General features: G+C 33.9%; 1 protein-coding gene across 2 annotated transcripts in view; it reads right to left on the bottom strand.

Moving 5' to 3' along the window:
* The window catches only part of LOC145255729 (dual E2 ubiquitin-conjugating enzyme/E3 ubiquitin-protein ligase BIRC6-like), a 515,468-nt gene that overhangs the window by 172,470 nt on the left and 317,714 nt on the right, over positions 1-25,284 (bottom strand). For both annotated transcript variants that reach the window (XM_080114338.1, XM_080114339.1), the window contains exons 43-44: positions 9,203-9,408; positions 4,591-4,726 (exon numbers count right to left, since the gene is read on the bottom strand). In XM_080114338.1, the coding sequence (XP_079970464.1) occupies positions 4,591-4,726; positions 9,203-9,408 (342 nt within the window). The remainder of the gene's footprint in view (positions 1-4,590; positions 4,727-9,202; positions 9,409-25,284) is intronic.

The raw sequence follows: 25,284 nt of genomic DNA, 5'->3' as shown, positions 1-25,284 counted from the left end.
ACACTAGCGCACAAATACATGTATTTGGTGACTTTAATGTCCACCACAAAAACTGGCTTGGATTCTCTACTCACACAGATGCAGCGGGCAGCACAACCCATAGCTTCGCTATATCTCACTCCCTATCACAAATTGTTACGTTTCCAACCCGTTTCCCTGACCAGGAAGAACAACACGCATTACTTCTAGATCTGTTTTTGACCACAGTTCCCGATGACTGCATAACGAAGGCCCACAGCCCAATCGGGAACGCTGATCATGCAGTGATAATGGTTGAAATCGCCCTAAACTCTAAACCCAAAACTGAAGAGCCAGTGCTCAAAACAACGAGATATTATAATAAGGCTGACTGGGAAGCCATCAGGGAACTAATTAGAGATGCTCCATGGAAAAATATTTTCTCTCTCCCTGCTGAACAATGTGCAAACGAGACCACTGACTGGTTCAAAATTGCAATTGAAGCGCATGTTCCCATGCGGAAATTTTATAGTAAGCCCTACTCTCTCCAATGGTTTACGTCGACTTGTGCAACTGCCATTGCTCAAAAGCAGCATGCATACCATAGGTTTAACCGACATCAGTCCAGTTCAAACAGACTGAAGTATATAGAAGCTAGAAATAACGTTAAGAAAGAAATAGCGACAGCTAAGAGAGAATTTACGGAAACCACTAAAAAGCGCATCGAAGCACAAAAACTAGGAACTCGAGACTTCTGGAAATTCTACAACAGTGTAGTAAATAATGGGCAATCAACAATTCCCCCACTAACCAACAATCACGAGGTTGTCTCCTCAGCAACCGACAAGGCTAACATGCTTGCCAGTCGGTTTGCCTCAAACTCCACACTGGACCCTTCCAACCACCCCCTACCTGACTTTCCTATGCGGACAGACGCCACACTAGACGATCTGAAAACCACCCCTGTTCAGGTGCATGCTATCATAAAAAACCTTGACACCTCAAAAGCATGTGGACCCGATCTTATCCCAGCTGTGCTATTAAAAAAGTGCTCAGCCGAAGTAGCTCCAGTTCTCTCCAAACTCTACAACAAATGTCTTAATGAAGCTTGCTTTCCGGGCTGTTGGAAAACTGCTTCTGTTGTACCAGTATTCAATAATTCTGGCGAAAGGACAGACCCATCAAATTATCGCCCCATTAGCCTCCTCCCACTTTTTGCCAAAATATTTGAGACCATAATTAACCATGCTCTAGTCCATCATCTTACAGATGCTAAACTACTGACTGACAAACAATATGGATTTAGACAAGCCCGTTCCACAGCAGACATCCCAACTGTGATCTCTGAACGTATATACCATTCACTGGACAAAGCGGGGGAGGGCAGAGCGGTAACTCTAGATACATCTAAGGCTTTTGACAGGGTATGTCCTCAGTAAAATCAGATCATACGGTATCACTGGTAGAATACTTAACATAATTAAATCCTTCTTAGATAAGAGAAAAATCCAGGTTGTCCTCGACGGTCGTACATCTAAACAATATGATATAAATGCGGGGGTGCCCCAGGGTTCTATCCTTGGACCTCTATTGTTCCTGATATTCATAAATGACCTCCCCGACAACATTGCCTCTGAGATGGGTATATATGCTGATGACACTACACTCTATGGCAGGCACGACAGGAAGACGAATGAACACATTTCTAAAGAAATGGCAGAAACACTAGAGGAAGACCTCCAATCTGTAGTGGAATGGGGACAAAAGTGGTTGGTCGCGTTCAATGCTGCCAAGACTAAACTAGTTTCATTCAATAATTACAAGAAACCCTCTACCACCCATAGCAATGGCCAACGACTCTTTATCTGAGAGTCCATCTTTCAAACTCCTTGGCCTAACGTTCACAGGAAACATGAGTTGGAACAATTACATTGAAGGCATTGCCAGGGCCGCTGCAAGAAAGATAGGCTCTCTCTATCGTGCTAGAAAACTACTAACACCCGAAAGTATCCTGTACCTCTATAAGGCCACCATTCGCCCATGTATGGAGTATTGCTGCCACATCTGGGCTCGTGCATCTGCTACTAGTCTCTCGCTCCTTGACAAGGTTCAAAAGAGAGTCACAAACCTGATAGGCCATGAACTGGCATCTAAGCTTCAGCCTCTGCCCCATCGACGAAATGTTGCATCCCTTTGCCTTTTCTACAAGTATTTTAGTGGTGAATGCTCTGACGAACTGCAATCACTTGTGCCCCCACGACGTGAGCACCCTCGACAAACCCGACAGGCCGCTAAATCTCACCCCCACACTGTAGAGATCCCTAGATGTAAAAGGTCTTTTTACTCCAATAGTTTCTTCCCCAGAACCGCAAGACTCTGGAATTCCATTCCAGGTCCCTGCTTCCCCAACAGTACTGACGTGCAGAAGTTCAAGTGTAACGTGAACCGACACCTTGCTGCCCAAATCCCTACATAGTACCCCAGTAGTTGTTGCCCCTGATAGTAGCCCCCTACACCAAAGTGGCAATTTGCCTTGTTTGGGGTGAAAATGTAATTAAAAAAAAAAAAAAAAACATGATTTTGAATGATAAACACGACCATGATTTCGAATGATAAACACGACCATGATTTCGAATGATAAACACGACCATGATTTCGAATGATAAACACGACCATGATTTCGAATGATAAACACAACCATGATTTCGAATGATAAACACAACCATGATTTCGAATGATAAACACAACCATGATTTCGAATGATAAACACAACCATGATTTCGAATGATAAACACAACCATGATTTCGAATGATAAACACAACCATGATTTCGAATGATAAACACAACCATGATTTCGAATGATAAACACAACCATGATTTCGAATGATAAACACAACCATGATTTCGAATGATAAACACAACCATGATTTCGAATGATAAACACAACCATGATTTCGAATGATAAACACAACCATGATTTCGAATGATAAACACAACCATGATTTCGAATGATAAACACAACCATGATTTCGAATGATAAACACAACCATGATTTCGAATGATAAACACAACCATGATTTCGAATGATAAACACAACCATGATTTCGAATGATAAACACAACCATGATTTCGAATGATAAACACAACCATGATTTCGAATGATAAACACAACCATGATTTCGAATGATAAACACAACCATGATTTCGAATGATAAACACAACCATGATTTCGAATGATAAACACAACCATGATTTCGAATGATAAACACAACCATGATTTCGAATGATAAACACAACCATGATTTCGAATGATAAACACAACCATGATTTCGAATGATAAACACAACCATGATTTCGAATGATAAACACAACCATGATTTCGAATGATAAACACAACCATGATTTCGAATGATAAACACAACCATGATTTCGAATGATAAACACAACCATGATTTCGAATGATAAACACAACCATGATTTCGAATGATAAACACAACCATGATTTCGAATGATAAACACAACCATGATTTCGAATGATAAACACAACCATGATTTCGAATGATAAACACAACCATGATTTCGAATGATAAACACAACCATGATTTCGAATGATAAACACAACCATGATTTCGAATGATAAACACAACCATGATTTCGAATGATAAACACAACCATGATTTCGAATGATAAACACAACCATGATTTCGAATGATAAACACAACCATGATTTCGAATGATAAACACAACCATGATTTCGAATGATAAACACAACCATGATTAGCCAAAAATATTAAAACTGATAATCGTTTTACTATTATATGACTATTGTTTGACTAGAACGTCATTTCTGATTTGAACTGAAGTTTCAAGTCAAAAGTCAAATATCATTCTTTTATATTCCTAAACTAAAGGAAAACAATATTTCTTTCACTCCTTAAAAAAATATTTCTTTCACTCCTTAAAAAAATATTTCTTTCACTCCTTAAAAAAATATAAAATAATAAAATCTGTTCATACTCATTTAAGTATTGAGTGTCAATGAAACTTATTCAACTATCTCATTGTTACCTGTAAAGGCAAGTGTTATGTTTTTGGTTGAGTTTGTTTGTTGCTATGTTTATGCACAGTTCAGATCAATTAATAAATCATCACCAAGTTTGATCTAATTTAATTTTAGCATATTTTGATCAAAGAGCAAGATTACAGAAAAGCTGAAAGCCACAATTTGGTGATAACTTTAAAAGTTTGGTGGAATTTCAATTTTTCAAATTTGATGTCCGGACGCTTAATGACCACGATGCAAACTTTCAGCCTTATTAGATAAATATGTTTTGAGTTATTGTTTCCATGAAGTTTGAAAATACTTCATACAATATGAAAAAAAAAAGCCCAGATAAGACTTCGTCCCATCCTTATGTTTTCAGGCAGAGGTATAGTCTTGCAGCTAATTTACATTGTTTATTATTTTAATTAACATGTAATACAGTTTTAGGTTAGTTACATTCCATCCTCATAATTTGTTTTGAGAAAATATACACCAATGGAAATAGGAATCAGCAAAATGTGAAATTTAAGCAATTCCTATTACTTATAATTCTGATTTTAGCTTTCTTTTTAAAAATGATCCCTACCAGAACCTTGCTCTCTAATGACTTCACAGAGAACACGAGCAAAAAGATGTTGGTTCAGGGAATGGCAGGATATTACTTGATTGAAGAATGTGATTACAGCTGTTTCAATAGCAGCACGCTCCTCTGCTGTCATCACCTGTGGAGAAAAACAAAATCTTTTATAAAACTTATAAACTTTAATTTCTTAAAATAAGTCTATACTAAATTTCATGAAATAATTTTCATCGCTATTAAATATGATCTTTTTATTAATAAAGAAAAAGCAACTTGAATCATTTGAAGAGATTTATGAAAAAATGAAAAAAAAAAAAAAAAAAAATTTTTTTTTAATGGACAAATTTCAAAAAGAAATGAAACAGATTTTTGATGAGACTAAGATTCACTGATCAACACATTTTGCTGTCAGGATAAGTTGAATATGCTGAAGCCAAAAATACAAAGGTCCATTTTTTTCTAATCAGATCAGGTTTTAAGTGTACCAAAAATGAAATTTTATGAAATTTGTTTGAACTGTATAAATTTATATTTCTTAAATTAAAGAGAAAAAATTTCAGCATTTATTCTTATCTGGTGGTATCAGCCGATACTCTCCCTCTGAAAGGCCTTCTTAATTTCTCAAAGATCGTACATGAGGACCGTGTTTCTTTTGAGGAAAAAGAATCAAACTTCTTTTGAGGAAAAGAATCAAACTTGTATTAATAAAGAATGTTAAATAGAGAAAGTATTAAATAAGAAAATTTCTAGTTATAATTAAATTTATTCGTTTCATTTAAAACATTTCCATGCATCTTCATAGTTGCTAACTTTGTGGTTTCTTAGAAAAAGTTGAACAATATTCACAAATAATTTATAAACAGAAGATTTGATTATTAATTTTATTTATTGCGGACTATTATCCACATCTTTTTTTAGTTGTTGCTTCCTGACGTTTCGGCCAACTATTCCTCTGGCCTTCGTCAGGTGGTAACCGCGAATAGTTGGTGGAAAGGTGAAACAACTAAAAGATGAGGATAATAGTCCGCAATAAATAAAATTAATAAATAATACTCATCTCAATAATGAATTCCAATTAAATAATATAGAACATTTTATATCAGTTATTGAATTCATGAATATTGGATCTTTAATCAAAGTTCTTATCCGAGAGTTTTTCACTGCTTAAGCCAAAAGAGGTTTGTATAAATGGTAAAAACAGTTTCTGTCTTTGCCCACTTGTTTGATCTGTCTCAATTTCATATGAAAAGGTAATAATTTTATTTCTTTAAAAGGTGGTTCATTAACAATGATCATTAATCTCCAAAGTTTCTCTCAAAGGCCAGTCTTTCCTTATGTAATCTATTTTATTCCTATTGTACCATAGGCACAAAAAACAATATTTTGTATAACGTGACTGTTAGTTTATTAGAAAGTTCACCATTTCCAAATCCACACAAATCACATAATGATGTTCTGAATAATGCAATTTATCCAAAACATGCTTCACATTTTCGTACTCTTCCTTTATTATCGTAGAGTGCTTACTACGAATACATGCATATTTATTACCATTATGTAAAAATTTTAATCCTCCTTTTCAAGCGGTCAAAAAAGAAATTTAATTCTTCATACTTGTATTCAGTAACACCCATTTTTATGAGATCTTCAATATCATTACAGTAAACTAAATTGTATCATTCAGTAGGAAATGGTAATAAACATTGCCCCGCCCCCTGATGTTCTGATCAAAAGTTATTTTCTGTTCTTCTGTAATGTTTTCTTTCTATCACCCTTCATGTGAAAACCTGATTATTCCTTTGAAAGATTAAAGTGTCTTATCAAATTGATTGAATAACTTGGGCATTTGAGAGCTTGGTACTTGTTTAGTTTAATCAAGACATTAAAAAATAGAAATATTGAAAAAAAAAAAATTATATTGTACGCATTCGTTATGGAATAAAGTGTTTATACAGAAAAAAATCACTTAATTTGATCAAGTCTTTTTTGTTTTTTACAAAGGAAAATTAAATTTTAATGAGATTGATCGTGTCTTGCTATTTCACTAATGAGGAGATGGTACGAAAAAGGAATTAAATGAAAAAGAGATTAAAAAAGGACAGAGGAACTGTAAAATAAGTGAAAAGCAACTAAAATATTTATCTAAGTATTTTTCTGCCCCATATTTCCAAATAATTTCATTAAATTTTGACAAACTTTAAGCAGTGATAGGAGTTATCTCCACTGGCACCCCCTCTCCTCATCTGCGAAATAAACAAGATGGCCGCGACACGATTGATTTCATTAAAGTTTGATTTTCCTCTGTAAAAAAAAAATACTTGATCAAATTAAGTGATTCTTTTGGTATAATTTTTATTCCATAACAAGTACGTACTATATTGATTTTTTTTTGTTGTTTTTTTAAAAATATTTTTCAGTTTTTAATGTCTTCATTACACCAAACAAGTACCGAAAGCTTATATCTGCACAAAAATCATAATCATTAGGTTTCTCTGTTGAATTTTATTGATCATCCATGGAGACAAGTGCAGGTAAATTGTCACTGTGATATTGGCCTTATGGTTGATGATAGATTTGAATATAGATTTTCTTTTCTTGTAGTTTCCACTTCAAAATATATGTATAAAAATTTTTTTTTAATGATTCAATTTTCATCCTGTTTTCTACTACAATAAATTTACAACTATAACAGAACAAGACATGTGGCTTATTCATGCATTTCCGGTTCGATGTTTCTCTATTCAGCATACAACTTGTTTCAGGGATAAATATTGCTCTTATTACCTACAACTAATTAAAGCATTAAAAGAAATTTGTAGAATAAATAACTTTACAAATTGAGATATCAAAGGAACTATATTAACTAGACATCTTACATAACAGTCAGAGAATCACATGGATAATGTGTTTCAAGTGATAAAGAACTGTTCATACTAATAAAATTTCCTAGTGAAACTATCTACAAGAATCTTACATACTATAACACTTTAAGATTCATATGAAGACTATCAATTCTATTGAAAACAATGAATACTCACTTAAAAGCACATTATACAGTTCTCTTAAGCCAATACATAGAAAAATATCAATTTCAAAAGAAAAAAAACCTTGAATCACATTTATTTTTAAACAGCAGATTTATTATACTATTCCTATCTGCCTACCATAAATCAAAAAATACATTTAGTAATTATTTCTATTTCTTTCTTTTTAGTCTACCTACAACACTTAAAAAAAAAAAAGTCAGGCTTTTTTCTTTCTTTCATTTTTCTATGCTCCCTTTCAACTAAAATAGCATTTTCTTTGAACTGATAGAGTCTACTTATTAATAACACCTTTACAAAACAAAATCCACTCACATAATTCCACACCCCATGATTATTTATAAACTATGGGGTCAGTAATACTGTGCAACTAGCGCAAAACAAAATTTATATTACACCATAATGCATTTTAGTTCACTTTGAATGATAAAAATCAAATAATTTTCTTAAAATACATTTTTCATTTTATTTTCAGTTAGGGTTTTACATTATGATCTGTACTGAGCATCCATAAACAGCAAATAGAACATTTCACTCTCCCATCATCCACAAGCACCAAAAACTTAAGAAGCATTTTCTTTCGGATCAACCATTAATCAAAATAAGCACACTTCATACATTAAAATATAAATAAATAAAATAACAAAAAATCACTTCAATTTAGTTTTTTTTTCCTCCCATTATCATGCTTAAAATACATTTTCTTTTCAGTTGGGGTTAACATTCATAGACATGAAAAGAAATATTCTACTTTTTTTTAAATTTTAAAATTAAAACTTATATGAAATAAAATATTTGAATAAAATAATTTTAGTAATTTTCTTTTGTATAATCTAAAAATTTAGTTTGATAGCTGTATACAACACCAACCTTTCAGTGATTCTTAAAACTTGTTCATTTAATTCTTTAGAATTTTAGGGAAATACTTAAAGTAATTCCAGATTATTCTATTTTTCTATGAGAAATATTTTTCTATTGATACAAAAAATATATCAAGAAAACAAAAAAAAAAAGTTTTTTTCATTCAAACATTTTACTATGATATAACTGTAATATGTATTGAAAACTCTTGAAATAAACATGGGATAATTTATCCATCATGTTTAATACACTGTGGTAAATGTATATACATTTACAAGGTGTTTCCATAAATTGTATTACACACTTGAACAATTGATTACTCACTAAATTTCCACTTTTTTTTTCAGATTTAAATCATGGCAATCTGATTTAACTTCAACACAAATGATTTCCAAAATACTACTTGATGTTAGAAATGTAGTCGAAGAATTGAGTGTAAAAACAATTCAGTTTCACAGTTTAGCTTCAAACAGATCATTTACTCAATTTATCATCACTTAAAATAGATTAATATAAAATTAATAGTTTTGATTGTTATAGGACTGAACCGTTCATACGAATTCAATTATGTAATTGGTTCAAAGTAGAATGCGGAGTACATTTTATCATATTGAAAACACATTTTTTTAATTGATATTTATCTTTTAAATCATAAAAATTGAAACTATTTTCAAATATTAATTCAAAAACAATATATAAAAAATTTAAAATACCTTGTATTTGTGGGTAATTGAAGATGAGGATGCTGCAGTAGTAGACCCTTGCACTGGAATAGTGCACAGTAATGTGAGGAGGACTGGCCAAAAGATGCTGCCCTCAGGGCCACCCATCCAATCCTTGATCAATGGTTCTCGGGCAATTTCAGCAAAAAAACCAAGAATGGCAGCTACAAGATCTGCAGTAACTGCCAAGCTCTTTACTGAAAACAAATATTACAAAATTAAAATACAACATCAACTAAAAGACACTTTTGAATAATGATGTAAAGCGGAAAAGCATCAAAATGTAATTAACATAGCAAATCATTATTTAACAAGAACTAGAAAGTTGGTAAACCAAACGCTCAATTAAGATTTTTTTTTTTATTACATATACATCACCACTTATCAAGGCTCAGGGGCCACTCGATGATAAGGGTTAAAAAGTGTACAGTAGTCAATTGGACAATATAGTAATTGTCAGTAATGGAAATTCAGTAAATTTGTTAACTTAAGGGGAACGACTTATCAAGAGCTTGTTTACATTGGACTTGAAGACAACCATATTGTAGTCAGCTGAAAAGCAGGAAAACGGAAGACAATTCCACAGGCGTGCAGTTCTAAGAAAGAAGCTTTGTTCATGGAATCTACGTTTAGGTTTAGGAACAGATAAAAAGTGGGGGGAATTATTGATAGTGTTTTCAGCTAGACGAGTGTTTCTTGTGAAAGTTTGGCGAGGGGAGACCACAGATTGATGCTCAGTCGAGCACTTGCCATGAAAATAACGATACATCAGAGACAAACTCGCTACATTTCTTCTGTGAGAAAGAGGTTGCAGGGAAGAAAAAAGGACATCTCCTATGAGGCTACGAAGTCTATTTTGAACTCTATCAAGGCAGGATAAGTCCTTTCTAGCAGCTCCTGCCCAGATGTGGCAACAGTTGGACAAACTTGGCTCTTATATAGATAGAGAATTGCATCAGCAGTGAGATATCTACTGGATCGATAGAAGGATCCCACCATTTTTCCAGCGACAGACTTGATGTACATTTCAGATCAAGAGTAAAGGCCAATCCAGAAGCTTGTCAAAGCCTGGAGTCTTCCCAAGACGAGAGACATCCATTTCAATTGATGCCAGATGGGGATCAGAGCGTTGACGATGTAAAGATAGAAACTTGGTTTCAGATGCATTAAAAGTAACCAGCCAACTCTTTTCGCACTGTACAACATGCTCAAGATCAGAGGAGAGAGAATCAGAGAGAACTTTGTCATTTACGGCCTTTGATGTGTTGCCATAGATGGTTGTGTCATCAGCATAGATGTCTATGAATTATGTAAGGATGTGATTTGGAAGATCATTAATATAGATCAGGAAGAGAGTTGGGTCCAGGATGGACCCATGAGGTACTCCAGCATTAATACTAAGAGCTTCTGATTTTTGCCCATCAACCACTACTCTTATGAACCTATCAGAGAGAAATGATTTAATAATTGAGAACACATTTCCAGCTATACCGTAGCTGGAGATCTTGTGAAGTAAACCTTTATGCCATACTCTATCAAAGGCCTTTGATATGTCAAGACCAATTGCTCTAGAAAGGCAGCCTCCGTCGAGAGATTCGCTAATCCTATGAGATATAACTGTAAGCACATCTGCTGTAGATCTAGCAGAACAGAAGCGATATTGCAGGTCATTAAGAAGGTTATTTTTTCTGAGGTGGTTGATTATTTCTCTATTCAACACAGATTCCAGCAACTTACTCATGACAAACAGGAGACTTATTTGCCTTTACTGTGAGGGAGATGAGCGATCACCTGAATTCTTAAATACGGGGCATACTGATGAGATTTTCCAGGGTGACGGGGAGCAATTCTCTTAAGACAACGTTTAAACAGTTTTGTAAGGATGGGCGCAAGTTCTGGTTGAAATCTTTTCAGTACTATAATTGGAATACCGTCACGGCCGGTTGTTTTACTGGAATCAAAGATTAGCTTGGCAACATCACTTACAGATATTTGTATATCACATAGCATGTTTTCTGATACAGGAGGAAATATTGGAGGTTGACAGCCTTGATCGCAAAGGTTAGAATTAGCTGTAAAGTTCTTGGCAAAGAGTTTGGCTTTGTCTGATCCTGATGAGATTACCTCAGGTCCATTTATGAGAGTTGGGATAGAGCACACGTTTCTGTTCAGGATTCTGTTTGCTATTTGCCAAAACTGGTGGGAACCAAGCTGCTTTTCAGTTACTTTGGACTCAACGGACTGAGCATACGACTCTCTTGCATTCTTTATTACTTTTTTACTTGGTTGCTGGCAGTCCTGAAAGCGGATTTAGTCTCAGTATATCTATTACGTTTGAAGCAGTGGAAAAAGTGATTTCTATGTGCAATGGCAGCAGCACATTCCGGAGAGAACCACGGATGGCTGTTAGGTTTTTGCTGGAATTTTTTTCAAGGGTATGAAATGGTCTATACCTACAATTAACTATTCTGTCCAGTCTGATACTATAGAGGACACATCCTTTTTAAACATGGAACGCAAAGGTAGCTATCCCAGTCGGCCATAGAGTATCGATATACTGTACGATGGAGAGGTACATCTGGGGACTTATTACATTTCATTTTTATCTTAACTGATACAACTGAGTGGGCGGAAGATCCAAGTGGAGACAGAACAGAAGCTGAACACAGGTCAGGGCAAGTTGTAAGAAAGAGGTCTAGTCAGTATTGGGAACACGGGTGGGTTCGTGGACAATCTGAATGAGATCATAAGCAATGGAGAAATATTGACAGACCCCCCCCCTCCTCATCATCGGTCTTGTTTGAGTGAGTTAAGAATTCCACATTGTGAACATTGAAGTCTCCACAGAACATATTAGCTGAAGGATAAGCAAATAGGGCGTGTTTGCAGACTAATTACATTTCATTTTTATCAACTGATATACTGGAGTGGTCAGAGGATCCAAGAGGAGATAGAATGGAACATGAACATAGCTCAGGGGAAGTTGTGAGAAAATGATCTAGAAGGCTTGCATACTGACCGGTAGTATCGGGCACACAGGTGGGTTCATGAACAATCTAAGTGAGGTCATAGGCAATGGCAAAATCATAACAGAACCTCCCCTCATCATCTGTCTTATCTGAGTGGGTCAGCCATTCCACATTATGGACATTGAAGTCACCGCAAATGTGAATGTAAGCCGAAGGATGAGCAGACAGGATGTGGTCAATTTTCTCAGATATACTCTTAAAGATAGTAACTCCGCTGTTGTCGGGGTTGATAGAGGACAAATATAAATGTGGTGGTGTAAGCAAGTGCAACCCGGAAGCACATATAAGGTAAATTAGGGTTTTCTCTGGAGATACCCCTACCACACGGAAAGCCATCTTTAATTTAGGCACATATTCCATGCCCATGGCGATCTTGGGGGTCAGATTTAGATGTTAAGTTAGAGCATCCTTTAATTATGAACTCATCTAGAAAAATGGTCGGCCCTATGCCAGTTTCGCTTAGAAAGAATATGTCTGGTATTGTCTCCTGTAATTGGGTTTCAACCTCTGGAACGTTGGAACGTAGACTCCTGATGTTGGATAAGGAGACATGGTAGGATGAGGTTCTAGGTTTATTTGTGTTTTTTTTTTCTGGAGATATTTCATGTTGAAGTTTTGGGATTTGTGGAACAGGTCGACAGACTTGATTAGAGCAGGACCGAGAGGGAAAGTAAGAGAGAAAAAGACAGGAATTTTTTTTTTTTTTTTTTTTTTTTTCCAACCTCTGGAAGGTTAGAACATAGACCCCTGATGTTGGAGAAGGAGATATGCTAGAGGGGATCTACGTTGGAAGTTGAAGGTCCGGGTTTAATCGTGTATTTTTTCTTGAAACTTTTCATGATGGAGTTTTGGGATTTGTGGACTAGGTCAACAAACTTGCTAGAGCAGGACAGAGAGGTAAACTAAGAGAGAGAAAAAGAAACAAAGAAATTTATTTTTTTTGTAGCACATGATAAGGTAAAACCATAACAATTACCTACTAATATGGCATGGAGAGGCCCCACCAGAAACTACTGTATGGTCCAGAATCCATTCACCAAATGGCAATAGAGCAGCCCCAGTACTTTACACCTGCTGATAGGACAGCTACCTTAGTGGTTAATCCAACGTTCGGGTCCCTGACTATCAGGCGGATAACGTCAGCCCAGATAAAACATTTACCTCCAGCACCCTTACTAGTGACATGGCTATAAGGATAGACATAGAAACAGAAAATTTCCGACATTCTTGGCGGCTGTTCACACAAAATACTGCCAACCTAGAATACAGCCTTTTCTTCTCCCTTTGTCAGAAAAATCACTCATTAAAAATGAGGACTGAGGGACAAATAAGGAGTAATGGAAGCTGCCGATAATACATCCACAATGCATTCTGTCCATTAAAAAAAAAAAAAATGGAAGCTGCCGATAATACATCCACAATGCATACTGTCCATTAAAAAAAAAAAAAATGGAAGCTGCCGATAATACATCCACAATGCATTCTGTCCATTAAAAAAAAAAAAAATGGAAGCTGCCGATAATACATCCACAATGCATACTGTCCATTAAAAAAAAAAAAAAATGGAAGCTGCCGATAATACATCCACAATGCATTCTGTCCATTAAAAAAAAAAAAAATGGAAGCTGCCGATAATACATCCACAATGCATTCTGTCCATTAAAAAAAAAAAAAATGGAAGCTGCCGATAATACATCCACAATGCATTCTGTCCATTAAAAAAAAAAAAAAAATGAAAAATATTAAGTATTGTACTTAATAAAAGTCCAACGGACGTGTTTAAGGGAAATTACAGAAATAGATTCCCCTTTAATTAACTGAAGATAAATGAAATTATCGTAACTATTTCTGTTGTGAAAAGAAAAATCAACTTGCTAGATACGACATCTGTAGGCGAGAACATCTATTATCAAATAAAACAAATCAAACAAATGAAAAACTGAAATAAATATGTAAATATTTACATTTGCAGTTAAAAATAGCTTTAAATAGTACAACACGCTTATCTTCCAAAGTCTTCCGATTCTTGAAATTATAAAATGGTCCAATTTCAGCAATAATTTATACACATTATTGTTATTGTATTGAATAAACAGAGTATGTTTATTCAAAGCTCGGAATTCAATAGATGGATCCCCCCCCAAAAAAAAAAAAATTATCCCCCGCCCAACCAAATCTTTATTTATAGTTTATACCTATCATATTCGCCCCCCCCCCCAAAAAAAATGATATCAATATATAAATAGAAAAACTGGCTATCTCTTCCAACACTTGTTAATTAAACAGATAAACAGGCTCCTATTATTTTATGAAACTGAGCAAAAATGTGCGTGTGTATATATATATATATATATATATATATATGAGTGGTGTAGCTGGAGTAAACATCACCCCAATAACCTCGATTCAACCTATGCTAAATGTTCATACATACTCTGACTCTAATTTACTCTACTGACAAGTATGTTACTATTTACATGTATGATCTAAGACAGAGTCTGATTCAACAAAATAATTCAAATTTCAAAATTTTTTAACGTAATTGCTCACTTTCAGTACAACTAAATATAAAACATGGCAATACACAAAAGAATGACATTTGATACGATCGTTTAGAATGTTTTCTGCTTTCATTTTTTGCAAACTGGTCAATGGTATCGTCAAAATCTGTTTGTCTTGTAAGCTTGTTTTCAATGGACAGCATATTCAGATCTGACAGTTGCGACTGACTCATGGCTGACTGGAGGTCATTTTTTATAAGGTTTATTTAGGAGAAATTTCTTTCACACGATGCCACAGAAATACATTGTCACAAAAATTCAGCATAAGATATAGAAAAAGGCTACTGTCTGTGAGAGGAGAGCAAAAATAGTTTGACGTATCCACCAAAACCTAAGGATCACTGCTGGGGAGATTTAGAGGAACAGATAAGCTCTGGAGTAAATGTGTGTCAATACACAGTTGGTAGAGTTTTGAAGAAAGCTGGTTTGAAAGCATGTTGCCCGAGGAAGACTCCCTTATTGAAACCTGTGCATCTGAAAGCAAGGCTAGAGTTCGCAAAGCGTCATATTGATAAAGATGCTATCTTCTGGAAACGTTATATGGTCCGACGAACCAAAATTTGAGTTATTCGGCCATAATAGTGTTTCTTCTGTTTACAGGAAATCTGGCGAAGCCTTCTTGCCTAAGAACACCATACCAACTGTAAAGCACGGCGGAGGCAGTTTGATGTTTTGGGGATGCTTTTCTGCCATTGGACCAGGATTACTTGTTAAGGTTACAGACATCATGAAAAAGGAGGTTTATATGAAAACCTAAAGGACTCTGCTAGAGAGCTGTCACTTAGTTGACGTTGGTGCTTCATGTAAGATTACATTCAGCTAATCTGACTAAGAAATGGCTTGAGTACAACAATATCAATGTTTTGGAGTGGCCATCCCAGAGTCCGGACCTCAATCCCATTGAAAATTTGTGGAGGATTTAAAAATTGAGAGTAATGGAGAGCAAGCCTATGAATCTCGCTCAGTTAGACGATTATTGTCAGGAAGAATGGGATAAGTTTACTGCTGAAGAATGCTACAAGTTAGTAGAAAACTATAATAAACTACTACAAGTAATTAAGGTTAAAGGCCAGACAATCGATCATTAGAATTACGGTGCCAATAAATTTGAACAAGGAAATTTTGAAATATCGTTTGTAATTTCTTTATTATTCATTTTTTTTAAAATTCGATTGTTGAGTTGGAAAGAGCAGTTCAAAATATATATTATACTTTGTGATTTCCTTTGATTTAACCCTTTTCTGAAGGATTTTTAAGACAAAATGAGTTTTTTATAGGACCGTGCCAATAAATATGATTATGACTGTATCTCAACTCTGTGAAATTAGGAAAATGTGTGAAGCATTGATGGTTGTTTGCATCTGTAGTCCTGAAACCAGTGTTTTCCACTTCTCCAAGCACAAGAGATGATACTATGTTTGTGTTTAGTAATTTTCATATTTAGCTTCTACCAGGGTTGAAACTAGTAACAAAAATAGATTTTTCAGTAGCTTTGTCATTTTTGACAAACAACTGACAACATCATGCAGTGAGGACTCCATTCACAAACATTTGACAATGAATAATAAAACCAAGCTACAGACAGTTGCTGCAATTCATCTTCAATGTTTGCACCTGGCCTTTTCACCAATTAAGAAAAGATGTTGCGTATTCTGGAATGGCTCCTTGCCCCTTTTAATGATATCAGTTCTAACACTAAATAAGGTACAGGAATTTACCATGATGAGATATCGTGTAAATAAATTACTTATGGTGCTGGTGGCCAAAGTTTCACACTTTTCTTCAGATTGAACTGCAATTGCTGCATCATATTGTTCTTCAATGTCTTCTCATTGTTGCTGTCTCTCAGTTGATCACTATCATTTGAACTTGAAGAATGCATTCCTTCAGCGTTAACAGAACGAGAACTCTTGACAGTTTCTAGTTTCTGTGTCAACTTCAGCAAAGACCCTTTAATAGGATTTAGTGATGCATCTTTTACTTTTTTAACTTTGCTGATAGCTGCTGGGGAGTTTTTGATGTTTCATTTTTATTGAGCTTCTAATTATGAAAATAAAAGTTAGCTGCAATTGCAAAAATATGAATTTGAAATGATGCTGCAGAACAAAGAAATATACATTTAAACAAATTTATAATCTATTCATCATTGGATCAAAAAACGTTTGAATTCTCCATTTATCAAAATTTGGATTTTCATTCGATGTTAAATATCTCTTATAATTTTAAAATATTAATACTTTTCAATAAAAAAAATGTTTTTTACAACCCTACATTAGGTTTTAGAAAACTAGATTTCTGTTAAGACTAAATACCTTGCATGGCAGCATATGAATATGTGATGAATTAATTTATGTAATTACATAATTTATGATGAATTAATTCTACTTCAGACAGCTGTTGAGGTAGGCACATACAGGGAACATTTTTTTTTTAATTCAAGAATTGGAACGTATTTTACTAGCAATACACATGAAAAAATTGAAATGGCTTAAAATATTTAAATATTGGTATATATAGAAAGAGCCTGATGAGCTAAGAAAGAGTCTTCTTAAATTTTTTAAATCCAATTAAAATTAAGGAAGTTATTACTATTTTTGTGCTTCACACATTTGGCTATTTTTCCCTCTTTAAGACCATATGCGTTTTGTCACATTTTTTACACTACTTTTTCAGTAAAAATGTTATATGTTTGTTAAAACACAAGATTAAGCCATGAAATTTACCATATAAGTGTATTTTTATGCTAGGAATTAGAATATTCCATGGAAAATCTCCAGAAATTAATGGTTTCCAAATAATCTGCAGTAAATGCACATAAATATACTGAAATTCCTGAAAAATGCCATGTATTCATAAAAAGAAGGAGAAGTTGAATTGTAATGCATTTTATGTACGTAAAGGATCCTTTATTTTATTTTTCATTTATTTTTAGATGTGTATATGTAGCTTACCGAGTAATTTTGTTTGGTGGGCTGAATGTTGTAGGAGGAGGAGGAGGAGGAGGAGGAGGAGGAGGAGGCTTGCCACTCATACTTAGTGTAGGATTCAGGAAGTGTTTTTTTTTGTTTTTTTTTAAGAGGGCGTTTGACACCCATATTTACGGTTAGTGGTTCATAATTATTGGCTTTTGAAAATATTATGCCTTAGAACATCAAATTACTTTTAAATATGTAAACACATAAATGAAGAATGTGAAACTTTACAAGAATTACGATAAACAAACTGACAATTACGATAAACAAACTGACATTTACGATACACAAACAAAAATAAATTTTATATAAAACAAGTGACGTCACTAACAGAAAACGTGATGTTTGGAAAAGTATCAAGTATTTTTTACCCACCTATTTAAATATCAAAAAACACTTTGCTAAAGCTGACAAATCATTCACAAATTTTGGAGGAATTTGGATTTTATTTTCAATTACATTTCTTGTCCGAGTGACACATTATTTCTTTAAACTCTCCAGTTTAAGACAGGCTTTAATTCTCAAGCTGGACTCTGAGCCTAAATCATAATATGTAATTTTCTAATGCTATACTTTGCCTTTTCTGTCCTTCATGACTGACAATTTTTATTTTTGTTCCTATCCAGATTGCCCCTTTTTGTGAAGTTGGATTTTCCCCATATTAAAAACTGACCTTGTGTCTAGCTCTACCCTCGGAACTTCACTAGAGACTGATTTTTTATAATTGGATGGATTAATGTCTATTTGATCTGCTGAAAAAAGTTGTAAAAAGACAAAACATATTGGCGGTGGGGTGGGGGGGTACTGCTCGCACACCTGAAGCAAAAAAAAAAAAAAAAAAAAAAATTCAGGACCCATTAGGTGCTGTCTGCTCCACTTTCTTTGGAACCTACTTGGCTGATCTGAAATGGTGCAGTGAACTAAGTATTATGGTATCTATTTAATGATTAGTATTTAATGAAAATGATTAGTATTTAATGCACAAATTTAACCATACTTGATCACCAATTTCGTTGGTTGGTTGTTTTATGGCATATCAACCCTTTTCAGATTATTTAATGCCAAATCCAGTGATTTTGAAGCACAATTTTTTAATAGAGTACATTTGTTTTTTTTTTAAGTCGGTTTCTATTCAACCCATAGTTGGGACCCTAACAGGTACTACCAGTCTGGGTCAGAGTGGACCTGGAAGCAATGGCAATTAAAGGGTGGCTCCACACTCTCCAAAGCCTGCAAGCTGGAGTCTCACCATCGGATATAGTTTAAGGTCATATCCAGGACTTCACAAATTTGGAATCATTTATTTTTAGTTAACAGGCTACAACTTTTGCTCATTCTTTAATAGGCTAAAATTAGAATATATATACACAAAAAGATTGCGATAAAATCGTAAAATCTTTATTGTGGAACTAACGGGGAACCCCTGGTCTTGCTCTGTAGTAAAATATGCTTAAATATATTTTAATTCAAGTAGATTTTATATTTATTCTCTCTTGAATATAATATTGTACCCAATACAAGTACTGATGCCGAGTTATCTTTAGTTAACTACTAGTGGGGTGTGCCTGGCGTTGCCCAGGATGTTTGGAGGTGTGTGTTGAGAAAATAAAAAAGTATTAGTCGGCAGGCTCGAACCTGTGCTATGAAAGGCGGAAAAAAAAGTGAAAGAAAACCTAGACTCTTACTGCTACGCTATGATGCCACAGGAAGTGAAAAGCATTCAAATTTAGTGATGTCAATCAAAAAGTTGTCAACTCAATGATAATGATAATTAAATTGAGAATCATAGGAGTCGGCACAGAAATGAAAGTGACTTTTAAACTTGGCCTGGGGCCAGTTAAGCTTTCCGCTTTCTCTTGTGATAATTATTTGCTTCCTCACGAGGTCGTGCCCCCGAAAAAGGGGGAACTCTGTCAGCATCGAAATGAATAGCAATTGTCTGATATGAAGGGTTTCCTCCCACATTGATCAAAGCTGATTGCTTTCAAGATGTCCTGGTACGAAAGGCCAAGCGTGATATCTTCGCTCTGATTAAGTTCGCTTTATTTATACAAAAAAGATGAACACATGAAAGAACAGAATAGCGTGAATTTTATAAAAGTCAATACGACGTCTGTTCAAAAATCATAGATATTACAATCTACAGAGTATATAAAAAGTTCTAAAAAATAGTAATGTGGTCGAACAGGTAAGATTCTAGAAGAATAAAAGGCCAATGAGGTATAGTTTGTTTAAAAAGTTATATTAAATTTGGCTTAAATTTGCAATTTTTGATAAATTGCAATTGCGGACTTTCTTTTTGCCGCCTGTGTACATATATATATATATATATATATATATATATATACATACACATGTATGCACCCATACATACATGTATATCTCTTTATACGATGATTGCAACGTCTTATCAGACGAGTGCCACTCCCACAGACATTTGAAATCCATGAGCCCAAATGTCTGAGGGATTATCTATACAAATATGATGTTACAGAGTCTTAGCTTTGTACGACAGCTAAGTCTCTCTCTCAGTTCAAAATGTTGAGATCTAGCAACAAGCAAGAGCAAGATAGCCAGCAACAAATTAAACTGCAGACCAGCTTAATGGTCTTCCGCTTTATGGTTTTTTAAGTCAGAGATTTGCTTCTCCTAGAAAGGTTGACTTCACCACGGCTTACAGGAGCCCTCTCTACCCCAATACACATATACACACAAACAAATATACTAGCAATACACATGAAAAAATTGAAATAGCTTGAAATATTTCAATATTGGTATGCATAGAAAGAGCTTGATGAGCTAAGAAAGAATCTTTTTAAATTTTTAAAATCTGATTAAAATTAAGGAAGTTATGGCTATTTTTGTGCCTCAAACGTTTGGATATTTTTCCCTCTTTAAGACCATATGCGTTTCGTCACATTTTTTACACTACTTTTTCAGTAAAAATGTCATATCTTTGTTAAAACACAAGACTAAGAAATGAAATTTACCATATAAGTGTATTTTTGTACAAGGAATCAGAATATGCAACTGAAAATCTCCCAAAGTTTATGGTTTCCAAATAATCTGCAGTAAATGTGCATAAATATGCAGCAATTCCTTAAAAATGCCATAAACAGAAAAGAAGTTGGAGAACTCAAAGTTGAATTGTAATGTGCTTTATGTACAAAAAACTGAAATCTAAACATAAGACCATTTAAAAATTAATATATTGCAATATTTCTTTGGTATTATTGTAGATTAACACCTTCTGTTTAACCCCACTCAACTCCTTCTGACCACCCCTTCAAAATGTGATTCTACCTTTTTAGGAAATTATGTATAAAATGCCATGAAAAACTTTAATGAAAGATAAACAAATTATTTTAGAATTGAATGTAAAATAATTTCCTAATATAGGTCATTCTAGCATTTTAGGGCAGTTAACTGTTTTTTTTTTCTATGGGAAAATATGCATGCTTTTTTTTTTTTTTTTTTTTTTTTAAAGATGATTATGTGTAGTTTTAAGAGGGTTTCTATGCAATGAGAATATGGGGAGGGTTGCCATTCGGACTTTGAATTAATTGTAGGGGCTAAGGAAAATTATGTGTGAACATACTGAAAACTTGACAAACAAAGCTAACAAAAACAATATTAGAGGGGGGAGCGGTTAGTTTTACAAAAATTTAATGTAAAATAATTCACCATTTCCTGGCCATTCTAGCATTTTAGGACAGTTAACCAATTTATTTTTATGTGTATTTTTCTTTAAGGAAGGATCTATTTTTTGTTTGTTTGTTTGTTTTAGATGCTTGTATGTGGCTTACAGAGGTATTTTATTGGGGGGGGGGCTTGCCACTCGAACTTAGTGTTATTGTTAGGGTTAAAGAGTGTTTTAGGAATACGAACCGTTACTTCATTTTTGTTTTGTTGTCCTAACTGCAAAATGCCGTTTCCATTTCAAATAAATATTTTACAGAAAGTTATATATATATATATATATATATATATGTGTGTGTGTGTGTGTGTATTCGACAGGTAAATAAGTCAGCAAATGTTATATTTAGTTTTAATTTAATAAGAAACTGCGTTGCGAAATTTCAAAGAAAATTCCATAAATTTGTTGATTTCTATTTTCGAGGTTGAAGGTGTTAATTCCATAGGCCGTTTATACTATGCTGGAGCAGGTTGTAAAAATATCTTTCGCTTAATAAGTAGAAAAAAAAATAAAAAAATAAAAAGCTTCCTAATTGTAGTTTGATGTGTTTTTTTTTTAAATTTCAAGAATATTGATATAAATTTTGAGGGTTTGTATTACCTATACACATAGATTCGAAAAAGTTGTCAAAAAAACAAATATATAACAAAATAAATGTTATCAAAAGCAAGTTACTTTTCTACCTAACTGGATAATTTTTTAGTGTTTTTATTTAATGTAACATGTTTATTCAGCTTGAAAACAGTGTTTACCGATGTTTTGGAAAATTTTAAATGGCGCCCGCCCGACTCTTGAAACGGTAAGTTTGTGGAAAAGAGTTAAAAATAAAAAAGTAGACAAAATACTGCTAGAAACTCGCTCAATATATGTTACCGTGACATAGGCTGACATATATTCGGTGAGTTTTTAACAGTATTTTGTATAGTTTTTTTTATTTTTAACTCCTTTTCTCAAACTTACCGTGTCAAAGAGAGTCGGGCCGGGCGCCATTTTTAATTTTCCAATACATCGGTAAACACTGTACGTTTTTCGAGCTGAATAAACATGTTACATCAAATAAAAACACTAGAAAATTATCCAGTTAGGTAGAAAAGTAACTTATTTTGCCTTTGATAACATTTATTTGTTATATATTTGTTTTTTGACAACTTTTTCGAATCTATGTATAAACGAGATTTTGATACTTATTTTGATTTAAAAAAAAAAAACATTTGTGGCTGTTCGCAGTAAAACATTGTTTTAATTCGCTGTTCAAAACTAATTTAAAGAATAAAAGTGCATGCAAGCTATATATCTCCAAAAGTTTATTTTGTTTTTTTTAACCATGTTTTTAAATTTGACGAGAAATGTGAGAAATTGCAACAGATTCATAATGCCGAATTGGTTCGGATTGTTAATATTATACATTCTGAAAAACGAATAGTTCTAAACTAATGTTATTCTGATAACAAAATAGCTCTAATTAAAACATATAAGAACATTTATATTCATATTTTCATGTTTTTCTTAATTCGTTCTTGAATAAAAATTAAAGAACGCGTATTGTTTACACTGTGCTTTCGCTGATTCTACAGGCTGGAGCTGCTGCTGCTGCTGCTGCTTCTAGTAATACTAACTTCATTTGACCAAATTCGAGAAATAGAAACAATTTTTTTTTCGGGTAGGTCCTTTTAAATTATCAATTACCACGGTCCTACTCAACATAAAACAATATTTTTAATTGATAAAGATAGTAAAAAGATTGATTTACTTACTACTGGGTGTCTGAAGAATTTTTTTTTCAAAATGTTCGATACTCGTTATATTAAAGTCTTATTTTTAACACGACAAAAAAAGAAATGGTCAAAAATATTTCAGACACTTGACAGTATTAAGATTAACACCTCTACTGATTGGTTCCCAAATTTCATGACGAAATTCTTCATACAATCACGGTACGGACCTTTAGAAAACAGGGGGGATCATTACAAAACCTTACCGAAAACGCCATTTTATGACGTTTACATTTTTATCACTTTATTTGCTTAAAACTCTTAAAATATATAATGTACATTCATATTTATTAATTCATTTGAAAGTATATTCATTTCTGAACAAAACAGTAGTAATTTGAAGACTTGAAGTGCTTTGGTTTAAAAAATATGGCTATTTTAGTAGAACTACCTTGAAATCTGTAATTATCCAAAGCGTTTTTTCGTCCGTGTGTATTACTAAATATACACGGTGCTAGTTGGCCGTTGACCCAGAAAAAGAGTTCATTCGCCCATTTCTATTTATACACATACATACATACATACATACATACATGTATATATGTATAATATAAAGCAGAATGTCTGTGTGTGTGTGTGTGTCTGGTCACGAATAGGCTCCTATATGGTTAACTATTATAGAAAACTGATCACATATAATGATAGATGTATCGAGACATAGGAATGGATATGTTTGGCATAATGATGATCCATTAAAATTGTGGGGTCTGCGTTCGCGCCTGGTCCACAAAGTATGGAAATAAAAAATTAAAAAAAAAAAAAAACGTTTACAAATGTTTTTGATATAGATGTACATAATAATACTTTCATAAGTATGTTTTAACTTAAATAGGGATGGTATAATAAAATTGTGGGGTCTGCGTTCATGCCTGGCCTCCATAGAATGGAAATAGGCACAAACTTTAATAAAGACCTTTCATATCTATCTGCATAAGTATACTTTGATAATTATGTTTAAGTTTGAAGAAATATGGTATAATAAAATTATGAGGTGTTCGTTCGCGCCTGATCTCCATAGAATGGAAATATGTCACAAAGTTTAACAAGGTTTTTTAATATAGATCCACAGAATATTGTGATAAGTGTTTCAGTGTGAACAGGTATGGTATAATAAATTATGGGGTTTATCCATTTTATTTTTACTTTCATCATATTTTGCTTTGGTTGTGATACCCCCAAATTCGAAGCTATCTCTTTACAACTCTTCCTTTTCATAACCTATCATACTTTCATAAATAAGAGTCCATTTTCTGTAGGCTGTTTTTGAACCCAGTCAACAACGGGTACTTTCGCTAGTCTATATATATATATCTATTATATATGTGTGTACATGTATATATGCACCCATAGATACATATACATATATATATATATATATATATATATATATACACACACACACACACACACACACACACATGTATATATGCACCCATACATACATGTATATCTATTTATACAGACACATATCTTTTTATATACATACATACATACATACATACATATATTATGATTGCTGGATCTTTCCAGATGATCGCTGTCACATTGAGTTCTCCCAATCTCGTCGTCCATGCCATCTCAGATGACTCTGTACTCCTGCCGTAGATTTGCACACCTTGAAGCAGATGTGACATACAAATTGAGCAATTTCCACCGAGTTGACTTCCTCTGGAGGTTGAAGGGTATTCCTATGAACAATCATATATTCCGTATCTCTATCCATTGCACCATGGCCTCCAAACGGCAATCAAGTTTGGATTTTTTGGTTTTATAAATCCAATTGTTCTTCCAATTGTCGGGTCCGTACTGATTGTTATATTATTGAATTAGTTTTGGAATTATTTTGGAGATGAGTAAATTGTATAATTTGGGGCCTGTGGTGCAGTGAATAGAGATGCAGAATATTTATGATTCCAGGTGAGTATTGAGCTAGAGGTAGCGGTTTCGATCCCACCCAAAGCCGGTCAGAAGATTAGTTGACCAAACTGTGGTGAGATGACAACAGCTATTGAAGGCAGCAATTGCTGTGGATGTAGTTGGAG

Source organism: Euprymna scolopes, chromosome 31 (assembly GCF_053919585.1).
Source record: "Euprymna scolopes isolate OS-2025 chromosome 31, ASM5391958v1, whole genome shotgun sequence".
Taxonomy (NCBI): Eukaryota; Metazoa; Mollusca; class Cephalopoda; order Sepiida; family Sepiolidae; genus Euprymna; species Euprymna scolopes.
Note: the sequence above shows the minus strand (reverse complement) of the source record. Positions and strands in the feature narration are given on the sequence as shown.